The 27,982-nt window shown below is 41.8% G+C and overlaps 3 protein-coding genes across 4 annotated transcripts; 2 read left to right on the top strand and 1 right to left on the bottom strand.

Annotated features, from left to right (window-relative positions):
- Positions 1–216: 216 nt before the first annotated feature.
- Positions 217–4,282, bottom strand: LOC114440129 (myelin and lymphocyte protein-like). Its single transcript, XM_028412429.1, has 4 exons — positions 4,193–4,282; positions 2,675–2,842; positions 1,318–1,443; positions 217–745 (listed from the first exon to the last, which is right to left on the bottom strand). The coding sequence occupies exons 1-4, from the start codon at positions 4,280–4,282 to the stop codon at positions 671–673; spliced, it is 459 nt and encodes a 152-aa protein (XP_028268230.1). The 3' UTR covers positions 217–670.
- Positions 4,283–8,763: 4,481 nt separating this feature from the next.
- Positions 8,764–13,900, top strand: pgap4 (post-GPI attachment to proteins GalNAc transferase 4). 2 transcript variants are annotated; one of them, XM_028411471.1, is made up of 2 exons: positions 8,764–8,839; positions 9,669–13,900. In XM_028411471.1, exon 2 carries the CDS (start codon positions 9,859–9,861, stop codon positions 11,047–11,049), a length of 1,191 nt encoding a protein of 396 aa, XP_028267272.1. In that variant the 5' UTR covers positions 8,764–8,839; positions 9,669–9,858; the 3' UTR covers positions 11,050–13,900. The 2 variants fall into 2 exon arrangements, with proteins under 2 accessions (XP_028267272.1, XP_028267281.1); XM_028411480.1 differs by lacking the exon at positions 8,764–8,839 and adding an exon at positions 8,862–9,432.
- A 1,343-nt stretch (positions 13,901–15,243) lies between these two features.
- Positions 15,244–27,920, top strand: tpcn3 (two pore segment channel 3). Its single transcript, XM_028410562.1, has 19 exons — positions 15,244–15,580; positions 16,751–16,833; positions 17,096–17,210; positions 17,534–17,662; positions 18,403–18,519; positions 19,570–19,688; positions 19,823–19,924; positions 21,355–21,481; positions 21,697–21,904; positions 22,778–22,922; positions 23,001–23,186; positions 25,175–25,239; positions 25,340–25,427; positions 25,629–25,698; positions 26,309–26,528; positions 26,618–26,708; positions 26,801–26,914; positions 27,337–27,452; positions 27,555–27,920. Exons 1-19 carry the CDS (start codon positions 15,485–15,487, stop codon positions 27,686–27,688), a joined length of 2,325 nt encoding a protein of 774 aa, XP_028266363.1. The 5' UTR covers positions 15,244–15,484; the 3' UTR covers positions 27,689–27,920.
- Positions 27,921–27,982: the final 62 nt, after the last annotated feature.

The raw sequence follows: 27,982 nt of genomic DNA, 5'->3' as shown, positions 1-27,982 counted from the left end.
AGGTTCAAATGTTAATTTGTGTCTTTAAGCAGACAAAAAAAAATTCAGTTGGTATTTTTTACTTTCAAATTTGACCTCACCTCAGTTGACAGTGTGCTTTGCTTTTCCCAGACAGGATGTGACATCACATTATGTTTAAGCACAAAACTGGTATTCCACTTTTGAGTAGACCCCCTTTTGTGGTCAAGTTATTCCAAGTGTGACAACAAGCCCCGGTCTCCCCTACTTTTAGTACTTGGTGTGATTTTTTTTGGTGGTACTCAAATTGAAAAAGGGATATGTCCTCCAAGGACTGGATGAACTCTGTCCACATACTGCATATTCCACAATCACGACAATGTAAACTAGAGTGGAGACTATGTATAGTATAAGCAGTCATAGTGAGGTCCGTTGTCTTAAAGTTGTCTGTTGATTTATTAGCAGAAGAGATGAAGCAGCTCTGTGACACAAACCATCAGGATCAGCTGGCAGGGACATGTCTTTCCACATCCTGCTCCAGACTGCTGGACACTGTGAGACACTGTGCTGACCCAGGTTTTGCACCAAAAAAAGCCAAAAGTAACACCTGACAGCGTCCACTGCCCACTGTCCACACTCCCTTCATGTCGGTGTGCCGCAGCTTTTATGTAGAAGAATAAAAATAGTTCTAGTTCTGTCCTGCAGGAAGCCTCTAGAAAGATTTCCATCGGATGGCAGACAGGATGGTGTGGATGAAGTAGAGGAGAGTCGTCACGTATGAGAACACCTGAAAAGACAGAGATATTAAATGGATGAAGCAAATTACTCAGACACATCCTATAAAGACTGTATTGACAACCAGGTTAGATCGTTCCTCAGCTTTGTTATATAGGCAGGCAGTCCGACGTTGTGTGGGTCATGGTAGATATTTTTCTGTAGCAACAGCACAAACTGCTGCAAGTGGTTTAGCAAACACTAGCATGAACAACCACTATAATACACATACTAGTGGGAAACAGCAATGCAAATTTACTGCATACTGCATATATATATATATATATATATATATATATATATACATACACAACAACCACAAAAAATGCTAAAAATAAAAAACACTGAACAAAGCTTCAACTGTGCATAGATGGATGTCACATCAGATGAAAATCTAAACAAACATGAACAAAAACACAGACAAACAAAACCTGACAAAGACACAGAACATTCAGAATTTCAATGAAAACGATCTGGTGGATTTTTAACATATCTGACTTGACCCTTTAAGAGTTATATAAACTACCTAATGACTTTTAATGTTACTTGTTACAGCCGGTGTACATCACACACAGCCTGACTCACCACTGCAGAAATGTCCAGCTGGTAGTTTTGGAAAATCGTCCCATCTTTCATCTCTAGGGTCACTTTGGCCAAAGCCACTGAAGCACTGAGGTAGAAGAAGGCAGCAAGGCCGTGGTACGCAAAATCCTGACAGAGGACGAGGAGGAGGAACATGAATGTAGAGTCATCACACAAACACACACTGCTAAACAATGCTGTTAAAATGTCGTCTGTGACTGGAGACTGAAAACTGAGTAAATGTATCTCCTCTCCTGACTCCAAATCACAGCTTAATTAACCAACTTTTTTTTTTTTAAATAATTGTCTTTATTTTAGTTTTCACAGTGATTTAACAAAGTCATCAGTAAAAGGAAGCCGCTTGTGTCTGCATGTGTAGCGTGGAATTATACTTTTAATTTGTTGACTGTGTTTGATTCTATAAAACAAAGTGAAATGTTTTTTAAAATTATTGACCAAATCAAAAAGCTAAATCTGGCTCTAAACTGGGCAGACCTGCTGTAATACAAAGTCACTTGATGTATCTTATTGTATGATTGCATGGAAGATGCAGTTCTTCATTTTTCACGTGTGTTTTTGTAGCCCTACATATTCCATCCCACATTTAAACTCAATGCAAAGCTTTAGCAAACCAGTGTTACTGTTATGTGATTGTCAGGAGTTGGTTGTGTGTGTGTGTGTGTGTGTGTGTGTTGTCTCCAGTACAAATAAATGCTGCACTCTACAGTTACATTTGCCTCACATTTGTCTCTTTGGTGAATTCACATTCCTCACATGCTGCAGACATCTCCTCACTAATACAGGTGCAGAATACTCAGCTGTGGCTGCTACAATCTGCAGTCAAAGAGGCACGCCTAGAGCCACTTGATTTAGTCCTCAATGAATATAGTGAACAGAGAGAAAATCAGTAGTTACACCTGCTTCTGGAGAACAAACACACACTCTGTTTTTATTTGGCTAATAGAGTAGCCTATTGATCATGAATCAAAATCTAAAAACACAGATATACTTTTAACTTCTTAAATTAATAATGTGATGGAGCATGTTTGGACTCCATCTTGAGAGCGCCACCTATGGACAGAATATTTAGACAGACAGTGGGACTTGTCTCCATACTGAAATTCTCTGAGCCATTGGCAGCCTCATCATATGTGTGGCTGAGGATCATATGTAATAACATTTTTTCAGTGTTAGACCATTTTAAAAATATGATATTTTTGCTTCTAAATCAGCTGATCTAAATGTGAGTTGTGCTTTTGCATCAAAGGGTTGTGTTGCTGAAGTTTCCTAAAGACAGAGGTGAGGTAAAGCTCCTCAGATCCTGCAGTTACTACCAGTAGTTGTAAGTAACCTGACTCACTGCGGCTGCCCAGCTGCCCTTGTTGTGATGCCCCCCGCAGGCGAACACCACCATCCAGATGAAAGTCATGACAAAGCAGAAGACAGAGACGAACATGACCCAGCCCTGAGGGTTTGCCGGCACCACCAGCGTGGACGCCACCAGGATCCACACCAGGCCGCCGAAGATCTGCGAGGAGCAGGTTTAGAGATGTGTCAGAGGAGAGCTGCTGAAACTCTTCTGCATTATTTTACTGCAGGATGGCACCAAGGATTATCAGTTCCCTCTTAGATTAATATGCTGATTATTGCATGATCCTGACACAGTACAGACCAGGCTGGATTTGAACCAGTTGTTAGCTCCTGTTAGTGTAAGACTAAACACATGGGCCCTCTCTTTGAAACTGATATCCACCAACTGATATCCATGATGTCTGGATGAGACAGACAACAGGAAGACACTGTACTCAATGACTCCGTGTTCATTGAAGTTTATTCCTCGCATGTAAATATAGTGACTGCAGCTTATGTTTCCTGGTGCTCGGCATGCTGCACCTCTAATGATTGACAGGCTGCATTATTCATGGGGCTCAACCCTCGTCCACCTGCTGCCATCACCCCTCCTCCACCTGCTCACACACTGCCTCTTGCGTGTTAATGAGTGAGATAATGTGAAGACACCTGCAGCATTCCTGCACTCTGCTGACGTCTGCTGGTCTTTAAATCTGCGGTGTGACAGCTAATATCACTTTTAGATCTCTCCTTCATCACCACACACATCACTATATCTCACCTGTGTATCATCTGGCTGCTGTGATTACTGATAATGGACATACACAGTGAATACTTGCATACTATGGGTTATTAACTCACCTAGCATTATATTTTTATGCAGTCTTTCCCCACAGAAATACCATAAATATGATCACTAATTGAATTTTTTGATCCAAATATTTAACCTCAACTCAATAAACTGCTGCAGCTTTATAGATTTTAATTGTATAAATTAAATAACAACTGCTAGGCTCATCTTCACATCACTGTACCAGTATACATGCTTCACAACACCACACAGCAATGACACATCATGCACAGCTAAAAGTAACCTGAACACATCTAAGGGCTGAAAACTGTTTTTTAAGGCTTTTTGTCTTGTTTAATATAAATTAATTAACTGTAAACTAATAATGAATAAGGAATAATTTAATTTTTACAGGGACAGAGCTAACGAAATTTACTCAACAGTCCCGCTATAGTCCCTGCTGCTTATCCCAGCTGCGTAAAATGGAGCGCAGTCTGATGCGCACAGCCAACAGTGTGAAAGGGAAAGCGATAAAGAAACCTAAAATAGTGATGTTATTATTACTCAAGAATCAATACAAAACAGCCCAGGCGTCTATACAGTAAAGGTCGCCCATGCCCGACGTTATCATCCAAGCTGCGTAAAACCGAGCGCACCCGTGCGCACGGCTGAGGGCGCACAGCCCTGTCTGACAAAGCTCCGCTTTCCATCCAAACTTCTGAAGCCGCTGTTTCTTACCAGTTCAGGCAGGTAAAGGATGTCGGGGATGGTGGTACATATTCCAATCCCGCTGGGGAGGTTCCCCATGGTGGCAGTGTTTGAGGCCATCCTGCTGCTGCTGCTGCTGTTACTGAGACTGAAGCGCACGCGGATCTGTTGCTGTTTAAAGCAAGAGGAGCCGAGTGGAAAAACCGGAATCCCCCATCCGCCGAGCTGCCTGACACGCCCGGCAGCCCCAGACACACTGATGCTCACAGAGGCCGTTAGACCACTGAGCTCTGCTGCAGGTCCGGGTTCAGAGTGATGGACGGTCAGCATGAGACCGACGCACTTATCAATGTCTGACACATATTTTTTGCCATGGCTACCACCACCACCACCAACAACAACAACAACAACAACAACAAACAGACCGTAACAACAACAGCAACAAACTCCAGGGCAGAAACATGATGACTCTGGACTTTACCACTGATTGTTTTTTTTCAATATTTTAACATTTTCAACTTAAATGAACCTAAAATGAACTCAATATGTTTTTATTTCTTCTTTTTAGGCCACTTTTAACCCAAACCATAGGTCTGCAATAGGCTAATACAAGATGCTCTGATGAATCCGGGAGTAGCTAAGTCCAGCACTTAAGTAGCTTAGTACAAAGACTGAGTGATTCTTACAGTTTTACCAAAAACAAAGAGACATTTCATACACATGTCAGGATAATGCATTGCATATAAAGGTTTGAAATTACATACAGATCTACTTCCTGTCTGCTGAGAGAGGGAAACAGATCATCACCAAAACGTTTGAGTTTATTTTTACCTTATCTCCTTTGTTACATGGAGGGTGCCACTGCCCCGGAGAGCCAGGCAGACCGCTCAGGGGACAAGGTGCAGAGGTTAGCACTGCATTCAAAACATTTTCCCTCCAGACCTAATCAAGTACTTTTCTTGTAACTAAACTGTAAATAAATGTAAATAGATAAATCTGTGCCAAGGAGAGTGTTATTAAAATGGAAGGCTGTAGTCCTGTTTGTGAGTGAATCCTCCTCCACCTGTAATGTGGACTTTTGTTGGTGAAATCATGCTTATACTGTGAAATCTTCAGCCATGGACCGGTGGAGTTATAACAGTTTGGGATTCAAAACTGTGAAGAATTTGTCACTTTAACCCTTTCAGGTCTAAGGGTGTTTTTGGGGACTTTCCTCGCCTGGCATTCTTTGTGTATTACTGCTCATTAATATATTATAGAACATAAATGTAACTGTGATGTAAGTGTGAAATTAGCCTACAGCTAGCTGCATCGTTAACCTGCAAGCACCATTAATATGAGGCCCACACAGGTTTGGACATGGTTAAAGGTGTTTCCCTTTTGATGAAGCTAGGTAGCTAGCTTCCTCTGACTTGCAAAGCAAAAATGACTGATTCAAGGTTAGATGATTGGCAAACAGGGCTAAAAGCCAACACTGATGACAGGTTATCCAAAATGTCAGTATACTCTGTGAAGTAAAGGACAGCTTACACCCTTCAAACTAAAATAGGTTGTGATGGGTTTTTAAAATCCGACATTTAGCCATATTTATCTGTTATCTTCGAATGTGACAGCATGCATTGTAGTATTGAGTGTCATACCAACATACAAAATAAAAAGGAATGCTTCACTTTTTATTATGTGCAAACATCTGAGGTCACTTCATTCTTTCACACCTCACACTGTAAACAACAAAACCATGGAAACACCAAGCATCTCATTTGGCAGGTGAGCTGTCGGACAAACACCTCGGATAATCGCCATGCTGGATCTGGTTTCCTGCCGCCGTTATCCAATCCTCTAGCCTGGGAAACCTACTCCTGATGTCCACAGACAACACTCTGTGGACATGTGTCAGCAAAGACAGGGAGTCACGACACAAAATGTCATCCACACAGGAGCAAAATGTTCCTCACCGTTAAACTCCTCTGAAACGCAACAATTAGGGAGGAACCCTGCTGGAGTCCATGGCAAAATATAACCACAAGTGAACAAGTGAAGTGAGTTCAAGGAAGGATTTTAGGTAACATGGACAAAATTATATCTCAGAAGAATAAAAATAAAAGTATAAAATTAATATACATATACTGTCGACTGTGAGGTGTTAATCCATATCTAGAAAAGAAAACATATGACCTGTGATCCACTTTATTGTAGTACAATGCATTCAAGGTAACAGCTAATTGTAAAAGAGGAAAAAACTACAGTTCCACTGCAGGTCCTGGTCCATCCAGCCCCACACCCCACACTGCTCTCTCCAGGATTCAGTTTCCTCAGAATGATGCAACCTGAGCTGCAGAAAATTCCTTCTTTTCCCCTCTGCTCCATTGTTCTGCTGACAGTGTTGTTAGATAATGGGCCGTCTGCTGAGGACACACAGAGCTATCTAATCTTCAGGTCAATCAGCAGGTCGCTGAATACTTCATGATCGGATGAAAAATGTTACAGTCGTAGACCCAAACTAATCGATGTATGCTATAATGTTAGCTTCTTTACAGCTTCAGCTTCACTGAGGCTACAGGCAATTTTACAGGAGAACCTATGGAACCATTTGAAGCTGTTTATAAGGACACAAACTATGATTTTAATTATTGAATTTCTACATTGCATTTTTTTCTTACAGGTGCGCTCTGAAACATGCAAAATATTAAAACAATAACCAAGACAGAGAACTCAAGAGGAACAGAACTGTAAGATGCACTAAGGAGGTGACTTTGTGTACACGTTCTGCACCATGGGTCAGGTTTTATCATGCCATGAACCTGGTGGATCACTGCAAATGAAACTAATCAGGAACTACAGTACTTTGGTCTCATACTTCCTCTGAGTTCCTGTGGTCAAAAGACACCTTTACACCTTGGAAAGTTCCTGGATCTATCATAGTCATGACTGTTAATGACTCTAGGAGATTTGTCTTTACTAGGTGGACCCCAAGTTACACAGTTTCTGGTCTTACTAATGGCACTTATTGGAATGTTTCATCCAGGCTATCTGGCCATGGTCCTGACGCGATTGCTGTGGTGGCTCAGTCCTCAGACATGTGGTCATCTGGGTGGAGAAGTCTGGCAGCAGCGAGTTTCAGATGGGTGGTGTTGGTTACCTGACAGTTTTTAACCACTAAACCAGACCAGCCGGTGTCAGACAGGCGTGGAGTCAAGAAAGCAGACAGAGACTGATGGTCTGAGACAGCCTGACAGCCTCACCGAGGACGCTGTCAGAATGCTGGTGTCTGCTCTTCCTGTAGAGTGATAAGATTAAGATTAAGATTTTCTTTATTGATCCTTGTAGTCAAATTAAATTGTAGCAGCATTTTTCCAAAGCACAATAAGTTGTTGTGTACACCCCACCTGACCACAAGTAATAAATGTATCACTTAGTGCTTAAAAATATCTGTTTGGAAAAGCTCCAGCTGTAGTCTTTGCATTGTTCTTTCAGCTACTATCACATTACATAAAGACATGCAGCACACCCTCATGATGATTGACATTATCAGCTAATTCTGATCATAATAATTGATTGATAACAATCACACAGCTATCGGAGTGGTTGCTATTTGACCGTTGTCCTCTCAGACGTCATCACACAAACTCTGTGGGTTCTGCCACATTCCTGATCATCTGAAGCATGTGTTATGTGTCTCTGTTGCAAGTTATTGTCAGTCTGACGTCCGACCATCATATCAGACATTCAGATCAGAGATGTGACCTTTGATGGAAACAAACGTCACGTGCAGCACGTCCTCGCTGTTTCTGACATGGATGCACTGTTGCCTCACAGCAAGAAGGTTCCTGGTTCGATTCTGACCAGAGCCTTTCTGTGTGGAGTTTGCAGGTTCTCCCTGTGCCTGCGTGGGTTTTCTCTGTGTGCTCCTGCTTCCTCCCACATTCTAAAGATGTGCTTGTCAGGTTAATTTTTCACTCTAAATTGCCCGTAGGTGTGAGTGTGAGCGTGAACCGTTGTTTGTGTGTATGTTGCCCTGTGATGGACTGGTGGCCTGTCCAGGGTGTACCCCACCTCTCACCTGTAGACAGCTGGGATAGGCTCCAGCCCCCTGTGACCCTGCACTGCAGGACGAAGCGGGTTAGTAGAAGATGGATGGATGGATGGATGGATAAGTTGGGGTGACCTCTGACATCCAAGCACTCTGTTCATCCCTGAGTCCAATTGGACAGATGCTCCTTTATCTGGTCCTGAACAACTTATGATGCTTTTACATGACCACAAATACATATATTATAGCAAATCATGCTTGTTTCTGACTTCTAATCACTGCTGTCAATTCCCCAATCAATTCCCTAATCCTTGTTTCTGCCCTTTATCAGGAAACCAAATTGCTAAAAAAAAAAGCAAAATAAAAAAACTCCAAACTAACAAAAAAACAGATTATGGTTAATTGTTTTATGTTGTCGTATATTCAGTAGCTTGCTTTAGTATATTGCTGCAAGTGTGAGAATGAAAAAGAAAAAACAAAAACATTACATCTGCACCACCTGGTGGCCGGGAGCAGCATTATCGCTGCACCTGTCTTCACAGTATTACGGTATTTTGTTGCGGGTCTATTACCGTAACTGAGAGGACGTGCTTGTGATGTTTGGCCATGGCAGTGGTTAACGGAACGCAGCTGCGCGACACCTCGATGTGAGTCCACGTCCCCCTCTGTCTTTATATGTCTGTTACATTGAATTGTGGTTCGCACTGTTTCAGCGGTTAGCTTGTGTGTTAGCTTAGTGCCAGCTACCAGCAGTTTATTGGTGTGTCGGTGACATATGATTCATATTTTACACCGCTGCTGGAAGACCGGAAGCGATAACAGAGAAACTGTCACATTAAAAGCAAACTGTGGACATTTTCCAGATGTTTCTGTAGATTCAGACACATGCTGTGACATTTACACGGTGTTACACAAAAACCACAGACGTAGTCCCGCATGAAGGCTGCACTTTTTCATCTGTCCAAGCTCCGGACCGAAGAGAAACACACCGCTCAAACATGTCTGCCAGTCAGGAGGAGTTCATGACTTTATTTGTGTAGGGAGGGTTTATCATTTCAGATTAACAGGACAGCGTGGAAATCACGTTGTTTTGTGTAGTAGGCCATAGTGTTGTCAGCTAACATAGTTTATCATACAAAATCATACCTGGATCAGTGTAAATATGTGATCTAAAGAAGTTGGAGTATGGAATCATTTCATTTCCTAAAGTGGTAGAGGAAATGTGCACACTAAGGACACAGTGAGTATTAGTCAGCGTATCTGTCTGTCAGTGTTCATGAGAGCACAAATGTTAACTGGTCATTCTGGCTCAGATTCCAGTTTGTCCTGAAATCTAAAGGCTGGATTATAAGCAGAGTGATGTGTGTTTCTTTCTTAAAAAAAAAAAAAAAACTTAGAGTACATTTCTAGGGACATTCACTAGTTGTACTTGAATGAGCCAGATGTCTTAAAAACAAGTCTTCTCTCTTACTACAGAACCTGAGCTGCCGAGGACCAAGCTGAAACTCTTCCCTCTCCACAGACCTATCAGTTCACAGCCGAGTCATCTTGTTTCAGTGCTGTGTGTCTTCCAAAGCAAAGTGGGACGCTGTAAGTCCTTCCAGGGCCGCCCTCCTCTGTCAGAGTCCATTTTGTTACCGTGTGGGTCAACCAGGCTGTTTCACCAATGCCTCGATGGAAAGCCTGCTGCAGTCAATACCTACGATGGTCCAGCACTGTCACTCAAGCCCTGGCCATCTCTGTTATCACATTTTGCATCATCCTTCCTCTGTGCTGTCACCGGCTGCTGTACTCGTACTTCTTCATCAGGTCCATGTACCTGGACTCCATGAGTGAGAAGGTCCTGCAGGAAAGCCTCGAGCGAGGTCAGAATGCCCTGCGCTTCTGGCAGAGTTCATCCACAGCGGCCTGGTCCAGATTCAGCGACATTGCAGAACATCCTGATCTGCTGGTCACTGTAGTGACGGCCAGGCGCAACGAAGGACGAGACTTTCACTATTTGCTCCAGGTGATGCAGCAGCTCAGTGGGATTGTGGGAAAATGTGGCGAGCGGCGGTGCGCAGAGGTGCTTGTCTGCGACGTGGAAAGTGGACCTCAGGAAAACCAGGATGCCAAGCTGCTGGAGGGCCACTTCAAGGTGATCCGGCGCTCCCCACAAGAGCAGCAGAGAAACCGTGAGCGAGTCAACACTTTTGAGAAAGAGAAGAGGGATTATGTCTTCTGTCTCCGCAGAGGATGGGAGCTGGTCAAGCCAAAAAACATGATCGTCCTGGAGGATGATGCTTTTCCAAGGGAGGACTTTTTTAGAGTTGTAAAGGACCTGTTGTCCCGGCAGTTTGCACTCCACACCCTTTATGTCAAGCTGTACCACCCTGAGAGGCTCCAGCGCTACTGGAATCCTGAGCCCTACCGCATTCTGGAGTGGGTGGGGCTTGGGCTGGTCGGTGCGACGGCCCTCCTCCTTACCTTCCCTTACTGGAACCCCTGCTCCTTCTCTTTCACGCTGTCAATCAGCCACCTCCTCTTTTTCACCCTCTATTTCATGGCAGCTGCAGAGCTGCTAGGGCGACACTATCTCCTGGAGGCACGGAGACTGTCCCCACAGCTGTATGCTGTCTCTCCTGCCACCGAGTGCTGCACCCCCGCCATGCTCTTCCCCGGCAACACCTCGCTCCGGGTGGCGGAGTATCTGGATGGCTCGTTCTGCATCAAAGGGAACGCCAAAGACATGGTTCTGTATCAGATGGCCAGGACCATCCCTGGTGAAAGGTCTCACAGCGTAGAACCCAACGTTATCACCCACATTGGGGCCTACTCCTCTGTCAGGGCCAACCCATCCCGGCCCAAACTCCTCTGACAGAATGTAGGTGGAGAACTCAGTGAGTGTTGGTTTGTCTAAGAAGGAGGTGTTTCAGCTGCAATATTCACATCACATGCGCCTCTACATCACCACATCACCCTCTCACTGAGCTGTGTTTTCAGTGTGGGACCGGATCAGATCAGATCATTATGCTGGAGGTTTTCTTGAATCCACTTTGGCAGTTTTACCTCTCTATCTCACAGAAGTATTTTTTTTAAAAATCAGTTGCTGTGAGGAAGCTCTACATCAGCTTTTTCTATAGAGCTGATGAAAGGATCTGTTCACTGGTTTTAATACCCACTCCCAGTGCCTCTTGCTTATTGACAGCTGAGCTCCAGCCCCTATAACTACAGGACAAAACTGATGAAGAAATGAATGATGGGTGCTTTCCATGTCCACAAGAACCCCCCTTAGCAGGGGTGTGAACACAAATTTAACGCTACAACCAAAACAACAAAAATGTCTTTAAAATAAGGACGGGGGCAAGCAGTGTGGACGGTTACTGATGAAAAACAGTGAACACATCCTTTATTGGGACTAACCTAGGGAAGAAAGCGTTTTCCTTCTTTTATCTTCCTGGACTTGTGTGTGTGTCTGTGTGTGTGGTGTGTGTTTATGGCACGTGCTTGATGACATGACTGCCAGTTTCTGCCTTTTTTTCTTTAACAGTCACCATTTTTGCATTTAAAACGTGTCACGCTACAACAGCTATACAGAGCAATATTACATTATCACCGTACTGCTGCTGGAGACAGCAGAACCACACTGAGAGTGCCTCAAAGTTCAGCAGAGCAGTGACACAACCATCCATTACGACACATGGAGGGTTCCTGTATACCTTCAGGCAGAAATCTGACATTTTACATTAGCTAACCTCATTCATCATTAAACTTCCCCAGTTTAATGCTATTAACAAAGGCGCTTCTCTTTTCGAGCATTTTATTGTACTTAAATAACTAAGTAACAGCTAATTTGGATAATATTAGCTGGTGAAACATATTTTTAATCCTCACCATTGCCTATAAAACAATAATGAAATGCTCCTAAACATGCATGCTAACAGAATGAGGCTAAAGCTAACAGGATCCAGAAGTCACCAGATGATGAATTAGCTTTATTAGTATTATAAGGATGTGTAGATCTAGTGTGATGCTGGCATGTTTGAGCTTGCTGCTATCATTTAAACATATTTTATGGTTTATCACTTTCAGCTGTGCATTGAAAGAATTTCTGAAAGTTTACAAAGGTTTATTGTGTCATTTACAGCTGATACTTTCCTGAGTCGGTTTACTGCAGAGCTAACCACACGGCTTACCGTCCTGTTTTCACTACAGGTGATGGTAATGAGGTTTCGTGACTCCAGGAAAATACCCAGAAGCTCCACTTTACCACAGTAATTCCGTAAAATGTCCGACTTATTTAACACCATCCTGGCATCTCACTGACCACTGTATCACTTAATGTGCCTTTAATCTTTCACTCACTATTACAGCTTATTTGGAAGGTTGTAATACTTGAGTAAATTGAATTTATAAATTTATATATATCATCCTCAAATTAACCTTAAGAATTATGGGACACAACTGCCAAAATAAAACCCACAGGCCTATGAGCTATTCTAATGACTCAAAAAGCTCTAAACTGCCAAATTAAGAAGGGAAATGGATGAAGAGCACTTTAAAAACAAATTAATGTGATGAGGAATGTTTTGCTTCCATGTGTGTTTAAGAAAACATTATTTTATTATCTATATATTTTATGGAATCAGTTTATTTATTCCCTTTCTGGTTGAGATTTGTACTTCCATTATGGCTGCATGGTGAACTACATCGCTAGCCTGGCTCTGGTGTGCAGATCTGGATGGTAATACTTCAGACAGAGCCATATGTGTGTGGTGATTTCTGTGAATTACATGAACATATCAGGTGTTTTTGTGGATAAAATATAAATGTAATGCTGTATGTCATTGTGCATAATACATGCAAGAACACGAAACACTATAAAACGAAGGGAACATGTTTATTAATTTGATAACAAGTAAACATCAGCACAACAACAAATACATTTACTGGGGGATGCCAAAAAGTGACAGACTGATAGAAATCATTTCTTATATAGTGCTCTGAGAGTTTTATATACGGCTACTGGTTAGTGGATATATTTTTGTGAAGAGCCTGCTCATGATCACTGATCAGCCTCTACTTGTTTGGCAGCTCTAAATGGATCACTACTTCTGACCTGACTCCTTACTTTAAATTGCACTTTACAACATAAAACGTTCATAGGAACATTTTATTTTATGAAGTAAATACTGAACTCTAACATGTAAAATATCAATCAGTGAACTGCTGTGAAATATTGTTTCAGATTATCACCATAGCTGCACAGGACATGTCTGCTGCCTTTGGTTTTTGGTTTGGTTGTGAGGTTTTTTCTGCCATCAAACATTTATTTTTGTGTGTAAATTGTCATATATTCCTGACTCACTGCAGTAAAACACATGTCTTGCAAGACATTTGGATTTTCACAAGATTCATCCATCCTGGTGGGAGCAGTGTGTGTTGTTGAGAACAATCACTCATTGTATTGAACATTTTTGTCATAGCAGCATGTGTTAAACCTGCTCTGTCAGAGTCTGATCTCAGTGACTTTCCATAACTTGATGGCAATGTCTGAAAGTTCAAAACAAAAGCACCATAATAATGGTGCTTTTAGTTGAAAACCTCTGACATCATAATCTCTGCAGGATGATCCAAATGATCTGTCTGACTTTCTGACTGCAGCATTATCTCTGTGTCTGTGTGTCTCTTTCACTGTTTTCTAATTTTGGACCACAATAAATCAGAGTTTGAAGCCACATGCTTGTTGAGCAGTTACTGTGTACGTATGACTGACTGCTGGACGGAAAACGACCTGTAAGGTGACCGAACCTGTTCAGTGTTAAGGTTTTACATATCTCAGCCAGTCATGCACTGTATAGCATTGAACTCCCCACAGTGCACAGGCTTGATATGTCAGACTTTTCTGATAAGAATCATGAGAGGAAATAAAGCTCATGCATCTTGAATGTTACAATAGAACAGTGTCAAATCTGTATTCATTTGAGAAAGATAAGAGGACATGGACACGTGAGTGTGGAGTATGAGATTAAAAAAATATGGACATCCTTTATTTTATGATACTGCAAGGACAAAGCCAGCAAACATGTGTAAGACCCCGAAGGCAGCAGACCCTTTATCATGGTGTCATCTACTGGATGTGTGTGAGCAGTGGAAAAAGGCTTTAAAAAAAGTGATCAGATCAACCTTAGAACCAGCTTAGCTCACCACAAACACTGCAGGCTTTAATGTCTGCCATGAAAATGAAATGTCATGATTTAAAACACATGAACAGAAAGATCTGTAGGTCTCTCTCTCCCTATCTGTTTCTCTGTTTCCGTTCCTGCTGCCAGAGACACGAGTCACATGATGCTTGGTGCTGCTTTTAGGGTCTTTGATTAGTGACGGAAAAACAAACGTCGATTCCACAATGGGGATATATACACAAGACTGCAGGGAACAAAAAAAATCTACGTTTCGATAAATAAATAAGGATAAAAGTCAGCATGAATAAAACTGATAATTGCAGGAGTAGATCTCCATGCATCTTCTGAACCTGTGAATTTTATATATATATATATACATATATATTAAATTAATATAATTTATATATATATATAAATATATATACTGTATACTGTATATATATATATATATATATATATATATATATATATATATATATACTGTATATATATATATATAAAATTATATTAATTTAACAATTATTTTTATTTATTTTTGTCTAAATAAATTAATAGGCCTTTTTAACACATTTTTAGCCTATTTATAAAGCAAACAACACGGTTGTCCAAAGTGCAATGTAACAAAGAAGCTAATTGTTTCAACATGCGTTGTTTTATGTTGATTTTATTTGAAGTCATATTGACTGTAAATTATCTACGAATATCTAATAATAGGCTATATTCATAATCATATATTTTTCTTTTGAAATAAAAGTTGACGGCTCTTCGGTTTTGACAGGCAAAGGACTGCTAACACGTCATTGTAAGTATGTCCGATGCTCCGTGAAGGCAGCACCAGTCCTGGCTTATATGAACAGGTCGAGCAGCAGCCGGAGCAGTCCAGGCTGAGCCTGAGGCAGGGATGTAGGTCGGTCTGTCCCGGGTACGCGCAGCGGAGAGGAAAACATCTGATGTTAATCCCGGGAGATGGACGCGCTGTCGTGACGCTTACGTGGGAATGAAAGGATTTTTTCATCCTTCCACCAAAGTGACAGAAACTCCGATTTAAAGTTTGTAAAACTTTTCTTGTAGCTTTAAGGTTTGTGTTTGGAAAAGTTGCGCGAGGAGCTTTGAGGAAAGTGCTGAGAGATGTCGGAACCAGAGAAGGGCGAAAACATTCCTGATGAGTCTGCAGGAAAAGGAAAAGGAATTCCAAACGGAGGGAATGCTGCAAAAACCCAGGAGGTGAGTGAGAGATACACAGATACACAGTCCGAGCGAGGACGTGTCTGTTTATTCCACATGACAGCAGGAACGGATGGACTCTTGTCCCTGTGGCCTCATAAAGCTGCTGAACAGGGAATGAAGACACTTCAGGGTCCCTGAGTCAGTCAGGAAAACATCCGACTGCAGCGTCACACGAAAGTTTGAATAGTTTCTGGACGTGTTTGTGTGCCTTAAGCTAAGCATGGACATGTGGCTTCATTTTTACTTTATACAGAAACACTGATTTAACACCGGTGAATGATTAACATTTTATATCATTTTAAATAAAATCTAAAAATAGTAAATAGTAAGTTCACCTCCACAGTGTGGTGCAGTGTTGATGCACACTTGTATTTTCTACAGCAAAATATTTACACAGAATCATTTTGTGAGAAATAATGTAAACAAAGCAACATATGTTCACACTCCTTACAGTACAGTTTGTTGGTGGGAGTTGTTAGTTGTGCATCTTGTATTGACCATGACACTCACTTTATTCTCCACTTCCTGATTTCTCTCCTCATCATGTGACCTCACTATCCCCTCTAACACATCACAACAGACTGCCACCTCTTATATAGTGTGTTTCCACGCTGTTACACGCAGCCATGCAGAGCAGCTGGTGCATCACCAGGAGTTGACACCTGGGTCAGGTTTGAATCCATAGTCAACGCATGAAGACTTTCATCCAATCAAATGCAGCCAGATGATGTTTGTGCTTCTGTAGGAAGGTGAAACCAACAGGATTAGTTTTGTTGGTCTGTCAATCATAAATCAGCACTGTGTGTGTACTGACTATCAGACAGGCACTGCTGGGAAGTGGCGGAGCCCCCTCAAATCTAAAAGGATGACAAATTAATCTGATGCAACTGCAGTTCCTCAAGTGGCCACGTATAAAACGCTAAAAACATCAGCCAATCCTGCGAGGCGCCCCTGCACATAGTATTGGCTGGTTGTCACTCTCTTCCTGCTCTGTGCGCACCAGAGAGGTACGTGCATGACGGCCGAAGTCACAGACTGGTTGGGAGGCGTGGCTTCGGGGTGAGCTCCGAGAGAAAGGGGCGTGTGTTCACTTTCAAAATCTGGCTGACTCTCACTGAGTTTTCCAAATCTCCTACCCTACCTTTAATAAGCATCTGTGTGTTTCAGGATTTTGATTTGGCTGCCATCTATGTGTCGGACGCTCAGTACAACAGAAACATCTACTTTGACACATCGCCTCACGCTGTCAGGTTGGACTTTAACATGCTCAAGATAGTTTTGTCATGATATTCAATATTATAAAGATTTTTTTTGTATGTTTTGATGTGTTTAAAACTACAACAAATATGTCACCTATCCTCACATTTGTCATCATTTTGATCTCTGCACTCATCATTTGGATTAATCCACTGCAGAAAATAGTCCCCACCAAGCACACCTTCCTAATGCTCCAATGTCAATGTGATTGTCCTTTCAAGGGATGGAAACACAACTTTGTGTGTGTGTTTTTAGACTTTACCTGCTCTACAACTACTGGGTCTTTAAATTACTCCTTTACTTCTTCATCTCGGTCAATCTGTCCCTGGCCATCTTCGAGGAGCCAGCTGTGTTTCTCCTGCCTGTATGGGTAAGATGGCTGCCACACACAAACACGGCTCAGGAGTCATAGTTCTTCTTACTTTCATTGGAAATAATCCTGCAGACTCCTTGCTGGAATTGTGAAAAGGAACAAAATGGGCATAAAATATGGCTGCCACATGTCCCCCTGTCTATGCAAACTGCCCCTGCTATTCTGTCCATCACACATCATGTCCAACCCCTCTAGTACGTGCCCGCCTACAAACACTTTCCCCAAAGCCTGACAGCCAATAACCACATAGTTAGCGCTTGTGCTAACCCTCCAGCTAAATGTGATTAGTGTGTTAATATGTGATGTATCTGCGTTCTCAGGCCACAATGCTGGTGGAGCTGCTCTGTCTGCTCGTCTTCACCCTCCGTCTTGTCCACTATGCAAAAGTGATACCTCGAGACAAGTTCTGGAAGGACCCAAAAAACATCTGCATTATCGCCATCCTCATGGTGAGCGTGCCTATTAGCATCAATCCGGTGGGAGGGGCTTAAATGATACGCCTGTCTTTGGTTTGGGAGGGCTCCTGCAGAGGGGACCCGGCTGATGATAAGGCTGGAGGAGGAATTCCTGTTTTCTTGGTGTAAAAGTGTGCTGAGCAGAGTTCCTGTGTGCAAGCTGCAGAGGCAGAATGTGCTGAGGAGACTTTATGCCGGTTGTTGTGAAACAACCTTTAGCCAGAGATGGTGCCTCGTCAGCGCCTTTAAAAGCAGAAAGGCTTCCTGGTGACTCAGTGACTAAGCTGCTCAAACTTATGAAATAACATTTCCACCGTTTCTGTTGGCACTGTAGACTCATCAGGTTGCTGTTTGAATAAATATGAGTTCAGCCTAAGCATACACTTAACAATATATACTGATTTATTTCTAAAATAAGAAATGCATTGAATATAATGGAAGCCATTGACTCTATGTCCTGACATGTATTCATTTTGAAGTAAGGCTTGCATGCACCAATATGGTGGCGGTGTGAACACATCTGTGCATTAAGTATCAGCCAGCCAGGTTATTTAATGTATGTTACAGTGTAATCTTTAGGTGTGTTGTATGCAGGAATAGAAGTCACAGTCATTTATTAAGTTAAAATCGTCTTCATCTTATCACTTTGCACCAAGCAAGCCTCTAAAAACATGATTTAAAAAAAGAAAATATAAAAACATGAGTATAATGTTGTTCCTCTGTGTGTTACTCAGCTCACTCTGATTGATATGGTCAGCTATGGAGCTCTGAAAGCTGCAAACCTGTACAGTGTCCGCTGGTCCAGAGTCCTGCGCCCACTCCTATTGGTCAACGTCACAGAGGGACGGCAGGTAACAGCAGCTGGTCTCTTCACTCTCATGTCCAATGCTCAATGCTCATCATTATGACATGTTTTTTGTTTTGAGGTTTTGCATAGTTTACAGTGGTCAGTGGAAACAGACAGGGATGATGTGCAGCAACGTGTGCAAACATGGTTGAAATAATATTGGCAGGTAGTCAGCTCTAGACATCTTGGAGACATTCCCACAGTTTGGCTGTATTTGTCTGGATTTACACCTAATAGATGTTTGTAGTGTCTGTCAAAATTTGAAGAGAAGTTACTTGATGACTTTCAGAGATCCTTTGGATAAATGGGAGAAGAATGATAAAGCAGGTGAAGGATGCAGATTCTACAATTCAGCATTCAACAAACCTGGTATCCTCAGATCTCTGTTCGCTCTGCATGTGTGACGTCAGACTTCCTGGTCCAGTGCTTTCCTTTAAATAACAGTGTACAGTGATAACTTTTACTTATTTAAAAGTCTGCATCTTCCATAGAATCGTACAGCAGCAAACATATTTCACCAGCACCTAATAGCTTACACTTAATCAAATAATAACTGGCAACAATAATTCTGTAAAAATACAGTCAAATGTAAACAGATTAACAATGTTATGTTATAGTGTATAAACAATACAAAACTGTACTGTATATATATATACTGTATCTCACTATGTGTGATCTGAAAGTCTTCATGCGTCGACTATGGATTATATTATAATATAATAATAAAAACTCTCAGACAACAGCAGACACTTGTGTTACACTTTGCTCAGCTAAGAAGTTTGATTTGTTGTGATAGATCTGATACAGATTTATAAACTAGATCTAGTCTTGGTTGGAGTTTGTTCCCTAATGACCATGCTGCTCTGTAACCTCTGCTTCACCTCTGGAGCGTTTGTAGCAAGCTTCCTGCTGCTGAGCATGTTGATGGTTTTGAAGAGCCGATGGCGCCTGAACGCATCATTACTTTGCGTCTTTGTGGATGAGGATGAAGCGATTACATCCCACAGGGAGGAGGGCGAGCTTTAAATGTTGCTGTGTGTTTGTTTGTGTTCAGCTCCGCAGAGCATTCAGGAGCATCCGGAACGCTCTGCCTCAGATCTTCTACGTCTTCCTGCTCTTCATGTTCAGTGTCCTTGTCTTCTCCCTAATGGGCCTCAAGCTGCTGGGCAAACGGTCAGACAGCTCCACTTATTATTGTCATGCTTTTTGTTTAGATCCGAGTGATGTCAAAATTTGCGAACAGAAATGTACCACATTTTTAAAACTAATTTCTGTTAGGATTTGCATTTTTTTGGTTTTCCCTGCAGAGGTCTAACCACCACAGAAGGAGCTCCGTACTTCACAAACTACCTAGAGATTGTCTTCGAGCTGTATGTCCTCGTCACCACAGCCAACAGCCCTGACGTCATGTAAGAAGGTTTACACTGTAAAACATATTTATACTCTTGAAAAAAGCACCTTGAAGCGGCAGCATTCACAGTATGTACCAGTCCTTGTTGGCTGTCTTTACTTAGAGACTGCAGAGTCTATGCTTGTTCCACAATGTGACACCAGCACAAAGTGTTTCTGCTTTTTGGTCACATTTTAAACTGTACATGATTAAGTCTTGTCATCCAGTTTTAACCTTAAATGTAGGGTAGGAGATTTTGAAAACTCAGTGAGAGTCAGCCAGATTTCGAAAGTAAACACACGCCCCTTTCTCTCGGCGCTCACCCCGAAGCCGTTTTATAGCTTCCACTGATGTTTAATATTCTTCGTTTTAAAGTGAATCTGCCGAACTAATCGGTTGCTATTGGATTGTAAAGAGAAGTTACACTAATTTAATAACAGAGAAAAAGCATAACTCTACTGAAGAAGCAATAGCCATATAAACACTATGTTCTATGTTTTTGTATAAAAACATAAATTCCTCAGATTGTAGTGGCTCTTAGACAAACAACAACATATAATTAGTTTCATAGTGCCATTGTTTATTTAGCAAAAATGAATCAATACTAAGTACCAACCATGATTCGATATCTTGTAGATCTACCTTCACTGCATTTCTTCAGTTCCTTCAGGTTTTTCATGGACAGAACTCTCAAGGCACCAGCAATTTCAATTGGGTTAAGGTCTGGACTTTTGCTAGCGTAGAATAGCTGCTGTATGACCCAATTTCCATCCAGCATTAACTCACAGCTGTCAGATGTCCTCTCATTTGGACTCAATATGCCCAGGTCCTGTGGCTGCAAAACAAGCCCTCCACCACCATGCTTGACAGTGGATCATGCCTTTCTCTCTTGTCATTGTGTTGAAACACACATGAATGTTCAGGAGCAGCAAACATATGTTTTTATAGAGGTCAGTTCATCAGCAGCACCTGCTGCAGCTCAACTAATTATTTGCGGTATAGTAAGACCCATGACGATTAGATGATATTTATTATATTTTTGCACATAAGACAAATTCAAAGGGTTAGTATTTATGTTTGAACATAATGTGTTTTTACATGATCGTTTATTGAATTATAATCGATTCTGTAATAGTGAAAAAATATATTATTCATGAAAAAAGGAATTTATATTAAAAATGAATTGACTGAACACAACTTATTATTTTCTATTATTAGTAACAGGCTTCTCGACATTTTGATCAAAATAAAAGGTGAGTGTTTGCATGTAATAGTGTGTGACAGACTTGCATAGATAACATGCAGCCCTTAACCCACATGAACTGTTCTGCCTCCTGTTGAAGCGGAAGGCTTCTTAACTGCACACAAAAGAAGAAGGAAGTTCTCTTTCTCTCTGTCCATCTCTGCATCAGAGGCATGCACATTTTATTTACTGCTTCTCATTGGCAGGATGCCAGCGTACAACGCCAGCTTCATCTTCGCCGCCTTCTTCATCTTGTACATCCTGATCAACACGTACATCTTCATGTCCGTCTTCTTGGCAGTTGTTTACAACAACTATAAAAAATACCTGAAGGTAGAGCTGTCCCGCACATTTGAAATGGTCTTTATACATTACCTCATGTAACAATGATCAACAATCAAGTGAAAACGTATGGGAAGGATGGTGGATCCCCCAGGAGGAGTAGTGATCATTTAGAGAATAAATTAGTTAAATAAATGAATGATTTATTTAAACTCTTCTGCTGATGGCAGAGATTTATACTCTGACTGCTCATCCTCGCTCCACAGGAGGAGGTACGGCAGCTGGTGAGAGCCAAAAGGCACAAGATGGCACGAGCGTTTGCTGTCCTGCAGGAGCAGAGAGAGGAGGGAGGACAGCCAGTAGTAACCCAGGCTAGCTGGAACCAGCTGGTCCGACAAGTCCAACCAGACATCAGCAATGCCCACAGGGAGCTGCTGTGGGGCGTCTGCGATGACAAGAACCAGGGGTACATTGGTGAGTTGTACACAAAACAACAAAAACGCACAAGTTTTTATTCAAAATATTTAGTGGAAGTGAAATAGTTTTTATCTGTCAGTTAGAGAAACCAAAGGTCCACATCAGCCCCAGAATGCCGTTTGTTTGAGGTGTGAGTTCACTTTTCTCCAGAAGAATCTTAGATTCTCCCCCCCTTGGTGCTCGTCCTTTATTCAAATCATTAAGCAACCACCAACTTCTGCTGAGTCACTATCTTCACACACATCTTCCACATGAAGGAAGTCAAACTGCTTCATCATTCAGCTCAGCTCAGAGCTGAGAAAAAGGTTGATGCATCTTACTAGAAAAGCTGACCTGAGTCACGTAACACAATTTGAAATATTGACTCTGAAACACAAGCAGCAACCTTAGAAACAGCTGGAACTGAAGCCGGTGCCGAAACTGCCCAACTCTGGAGTTCATCAAATGACCACTGGGGGCCAGCTCAGACCTCCATGTTAAAATGTCCAACTGTACAGCAGAAATAAACATGTTTACAGCCTGGAACACAAAGCGGCTTCCAGCGATAAGTCCCTCTTTAATGACAGACATGTTTTAGTTATATGAAGACTTGAAGGTATACAACACAGCCCTAAGTAGTATAATCAGGCTGTGGCTGCTTTAAGTGACAGGTGGGTCCATCTCTGAGCAGGAACTGCTCATGATGCTTTTGATTGCCCACCTCAGCTATCCTCCACTGCCTTTCCAACTAGGCTGCCCCCAGCGGTGGCATCTAAAATGACAAGGCATTGTATATTAATCTTATTTCTACAAACTTGAGCCTGCTTGAAATTATACATCTTCAACATTTTTGTAAATAATTTGTGATTTTTATTAATGGTCGGGTGACAGGTAAGGTAGCTTTTGTCCAACTGGCTGACCTCCTCAACATCGAGGTGATTACACTCAAGTCAAGACCACACCCACTTCAGAGGTTATGCCCCGCATTCTACCAGTCTGCCCCGAGCCGCCTCCTTTGCCGAGTGGTCCAACACCGGTGAGACACACAGTGTTTCAGTGAGTAATTATCATATGTGTTTGGTCAAAACTCAAAAAGATGACCTTTTGTGTCCAGGGGCTTTGTGATAGTGTACGACCTCATCATCCTGGCGAACGCCGTGTTCATCGGCTTGGACGAGGAGAATCCCATGATCGCTAACTCGGAGTGGGTGTTCCTGGCTCTCTACCTGCTGGAGATCCTGCTGAAGCTCTATGTGTTTGAACCCAGAGCTTTCTTCTCCAAACACAGCTTCTGGAACTGGTAAGAGCGAGCTGAAGGTGTACGACCTTGTCACACACTCTTCACATTTCTCTTGGTTCTAAATGGATCAAGGTTTCTAGGTGCCAGATGCTGAAGAAAACTTCAACGTGAGGTGTTCATGTGGATGAAGGACTTTTGTTCTTTAATGTGTCTGTTGTCCTGTTTCATATTATTAATGTGTATCAATAATGATGATAACCATGATGCTGTAATATTTTTACACTTACACTTTCCAAATCTAAAATCTATGAGCTGTGTCAATCTCACACAGCCTATCTACATCCCAGATTATAAGTACAAGGTAGGTGACACATGCTTTAGCTGCTGCTTGTATTCTCGGTCATATGCCTAGAAGCGCTTGGACCAGCCCACTGATGCTTGAGGTGCCAATTTTATTATTATTTAAAGTGTATTTGTTTGGTTTTTATTTTGGGTAGTCAACAGCTTTTGCTGAGTAAGTGTACAGCTTAATTTATTGTCAAAAAGTCTAAAAGTAAAATCCAAAAATGTATTATTAAGATTAAGAAACCTTTATTAGTCCCACAATGGGGAAATTGCATATATATATATATACATTTATATATACATAAAGAAGAGGAAACAAAACTATACTGAGCAGTGGCAGGACGTCAGCCTGCTGTTTCTGTTTCTCATAGTTCTGCATTCTCAGTCGCAGTTGAAGGATTTTCTTTTAGGCTTTGTAAGTGGTCACTTTTTTAGGCTCAGCTGTACAGTTTAATGCAATCCAATACAACAGCAATAACTCATTTACACAGGTCTCAAAGTTCAGCTTGTATAGCTTGATGATAGCATGATATGGTATTATTTGTAGACCAGGCTCTGTTAACTTGTGACCTGAGTAACCTGAGACTTCAGTCTGTGACTTTGTTAATCTTACTATTTGCAACTTCTTTAACAATCTGACTTTGGATTGTGTAATCTGTGACTCCTTGATTCTTTCAAACTCAATGAAGAGTCAGAGTCACATTAACAGACTTTACGATTAAGATTAAAAAAATCTTTGTGTCCCACAAGGGGGACCTAATCTATGACTCTTTTATCCTGTGCCTTTTTATGTGTGTTTATGTTAATTGTTAATCTGGTAATATGATTTTTAATCTATAATATATTGGATCTTTTGACTCTGTGGCTTCAGTTGTTCATCTGTGACTGTAATCTAGTCTCTTAGAATATGTAATAATGGATGTGACTTTGTTAATCTGACACTGACCATAACAGCCCTGTGACTCTGAGACTAGTATGTCATTATTCTGACTGTGGATCAGTCAATATTGATTATGGATCTTTATAACAGTGTATGTATGACACACTGAAGCCAGTGGCATGTATTGGACTGGATTAAATGTTACAGGTGCACCTAATAAACTAGCTGAACAAACTGAGTTTATAAAATGCAGAGTTGCCAGAAAGTCTCTTGCTGCAGCTTTTTTCTTTTTTAAGTGGCATTTCTGCTTTTTTGTACAGTTGTGCTGTTGAGCAGTGCAGGCGAGGTGACATCAGTCAGATATCGTTGGTGGCATTGTGTTTCATGGCTGAATCATTAGAACTGGATGCATGGGCTCAGTCGTTGCTGACACATCATGAGCTTTTTTTCTCCAACTTGGTCTGCAGTTTTCACAAAAAGATATCATACACAAATAAAAATACTCATTTAAGGCCTCAGTTTAACAATGTATCATAATTTAGTATCATAAGCAGCCTCTGGCAGCATCCAGTTCTCTCACAGATGGAGGAAGCCATTCTAATCTGAAGTGTTTTAGTTAATCGCCTCATTCATGCTCTTTTAATAATAATAATAATTGAAACCTTTTGTTGTCTCTGCAATGGGCATTTTGTGAGGTTAAAACATCAGGAGTGGCTTTCTCCACCTTCCTCCCTGTAAAGAGCAATGGTTTTGCTAACAGCATCTTCACTTTTGTCATCCAACTTTATAGTTGTACCTTTTAATATGTGTTTTCTGCCGACAGGTTTGACACCATCGTCGTCATCTCTGCTCTTATTGCCACAGTTGTCAACTCTGCCATGAAGTCAAGTAAGAGCGTTTTTACTTAATTCTGCAGATTGGATTGAAAGTTTTTTATTCCATCAGAAAAAAAAAGGTGAAACCAAATTTGTTTGTGATCTTGTTGCAGCGGGGAATTACACCAGCCGGCAGATCCTGGACATTGTCTTCATCCTACGAGTCCTCAGACTGATCCGTGTGGTGGACAGCATTAAAAGGTTTGACTGCACTTTTGATTGCTCAGGGTATCTATGCCAATGTGCAGGCAGCCATAGCAGTGGTGCAAGTCGGAGGAAACTTGTCTCTAAGGATTAGCCCACAGAATGTCTCGCTGTATGTCATTACTCACTCCTCTGCATGACCTGGTCTATATTCCTACATTATTTTATCTGCTAATGATGAGCATTGTGCACTTCTAGGTTTCGTGCAATCATCAACACCCTGATCAGGATTGGACCTGCCATCCTCACATTTGGACAGCTCATCATTGTGAGTTAGAGCAGCGGATTAATTACAAAACATGAATGGGGGATGTAAAAATGTACAAACTAGTTCCTGATTGCAGTCTTGGTGCTGTTAAAGGCCTTAGAAGCCAGTGGTCTGGGTGGGGGCCAAGGAGGCTTGTGCTTAGGGGGATAGAAGAAGGATGGGGTGGGTTGAGTTGACATCAGCTGCATAAAGTGGGGGGAGGAAGGAGGGGAGATGCTGGTGGAGATTGCAGTGTTGAAGATAATACCCTTGATCTGGCTAACCTGGGGGTGAGGGAGACCATTTTATTCCCAGACCTCACCAGACTCTCTTCCATTACTTCTAGTTTGTCAAGTATCTCTAAAGGTTTAGAGAAATCTTTTTTCTACAGTTCTGATTCACCCCTGATTTAAAGTTAGACCTGATGATGGTGCAAAAGTTAACTTTAGAAGCCCATCAAAGTTTTTCCTAATAATCCCGATGGGACCATAGCTGTCTGTACCAGGGTTCACCAAGAAAATCCATTCAGTGGTTGTTAGGAGATCCATTGAGCCATGCCATGCAGGGCTAAAATTTAAGTTGGCATCATGTAAGTGAAACTGGCTCTGAGCTTTGCCCTAATCCTCCTCAGGTGGTGTACTACATCTTTGCCATGGTAGGGATGGAGCTCTTTAAGCACAAAGTGACGTTTTATGAGGATGACTCCAGCAACCCGGCGAAGGCTTACTGTGGAAACCCTCTGCTGAGAGGCACTGCCTTCGCACAACTCAACTACTGCAAGAACAACTTCAACAACGTGGTGTCCTCCTTCATCCTGCTGGTGGAGCTCACTGTGGTCAACCAGTGGCATGATATCCTTTAGAGAACAGAGAACTGCTGGTAGTGCCTCACTCCTTCTGATTTACACTGGAGTCTCTGTGTTGCCTTAGCATGATTCCACTGCTCAGCAGCGGCTTTGCCACAGTCACCCATGCCTCAGCCAGGATCTTCTTCATTCTCTTTCACATTGTGGTCGTCATCATCATCATCAAGTAAGAATTATAGTGTCTGCATCAGGGTCTATGATTCCCTCTCAGTATCTATGTTGTGTGTAAGTTATGCATCACTTCCTGTTATCTTTCAGCATCTTCGTGGCGTTCGTCCTGGAGGCGTTCTTTGTGGAGTACTCGGTGAATAAAGGTGACCTTCAGACATCTCTGGAGAAGAAGATCGAGGAACTGGAGCTGGCTGTGGCACAGTATGCTACTATGAAATACACAGATACATACAGTTTGATATTACATTATATACATCATAGATCTGGTAAATCCTGGAGGTGAATAACACCGCTTTAGTGTGTGTTCACACTTTAAGTCAAAGCAGCAGTTTAAGCACTGATGTCAAATCACGTTTGTATTACCATGTGGTTGTTTGGCAGCTCTTCACTTATCTTGCATGCCTATGTTTACATTTTCTGGGGGTGTAATCCAACTCTTTGCATAGAAACAAAGACACCCAAGCCCAAAAGACACACATTGACATATGATACAGAGGAGGGTTTGGCTCAGTTGGTGTAGGATTGTGTCATGGTGGTATTATTTCCATTTTTCCACAGATGAATATGGCCTTTGTTATAAATGGCCCGATATAATTGATAATCCATGTTTGTATGTAAACCAGGGAGAAGATGGAGGAGAACTTGGTGAATGCCATGGAAACTATTGACAACGATCTGGGAGCAAACCAATCACCAGTTCCAAGCTTACCCTCACTAATGTTTAAAATTGCCTCTAAAAGTGAGTTACTGCAGAAAAAGGCACAAGAGGAAGAGAAGGTTTGAATGAAAACCTGCTGTCCTTTTGATCCCAGGATTAACATGTGTGTTGTCCCTGTGTCAGGGTATCGCACGGTGGACGCCTTGCTGCAGCGGATGTTTGAAGCCGATCTGGACCCCGAAGACTTTGCTGAGAACGACAATCCTGAAGCTCAGGACACTGGGAATTTTGCGAATCCAACATTCAGCTCTGCATAGACATTCATGTACAAACATTACACATTATATGAAGGGAAGAAGATTGTATCATGCACACATACTTTTAAACACAGCATCATCTCATAGTGCCAGAAATGATGAATCTCATGTATTCAGTGCAACGTGTCATATATAATCAGGTGTGAGAGTCTTATCAAGTGTTATATTTTTATATCTCTGTGTAGAAGCACAAAGGAAATCAGTATTTTCACATAAAGAATATTTACATGGATGATGGATGTGTGGAATTTGTGTCCAGGTTTCACAGCTCATGACCAAATGAAACAAGTCAAT

This window comes from Parambassis ranga, chromosome 1, assembly GCF_900634625.1.
Source record: "Parambassis ranga chromosome 1, fParRan2.1, whole genome shotgun sequence".
Classification (NCBI taxonomy): Eukaryota; Metazoa; Chordata; class Actinopteri; family Ambassidae; genus Parambassis; species Parambassis ranga.
This window is presented reverse-complemented; position numbering and strand designations above follow the sequence as displayed.

Excerpts from the sequence above, each read along its gene's own strand:
- tpcn3 (XM_028410562.1), top strand. The coding sequence starts at position 15,485 with ATGTCGGAACCAGAGAAGGGCGAAAACATTCCTGATGAGTCTGCAGGA. Across the intron at positions 26,529-26,617 it reads TGTGGTCAACCAGTGGCATG|TGCTCAGCAGCGGCTTTGCC; the intron begins ATATCCTTTAGA and ends GCATGATTCCAC. Across the intron at positions 26,709-26,800 it reads GTCGTCATCATCATCATCAA|CATCTTCGTGGCGTTCGTCC; the intron begins GTAAGAATTATA and ends GTTATCTTTCAG.
- LOC114440129 (XM_028412429.1), bottom strand. The coding sequence starts at position 4,282 with ATGGCCTCAAACACTGCCACCATGGGGAACCTCCCCAGCGGGATTGGA. Across the intron at positions 2,843-4,192 it reads TCCTTTACCTGCCTGAACTG|ATCTTCGGCGGCCTGGTGTG; the intron begins GTAAGAAACAGC and ends TGCTCCTCGCAG. Across the intron at positions 1,444-2,674 it reads AGGGCAGCTGGGCAGCCGCA|GATTTTGCGTACCACGGCCT; the intron begins GTGAGTCAGGTT and ends GTCCTCTGTCAG.
- pgap4 (XM_028411471.1), top strand. The coding sequence starts at position 9,859 with ATGCCTCGATGGAAAGCCTGCTGCAGTCAATACCTACGATGGTCCAGC.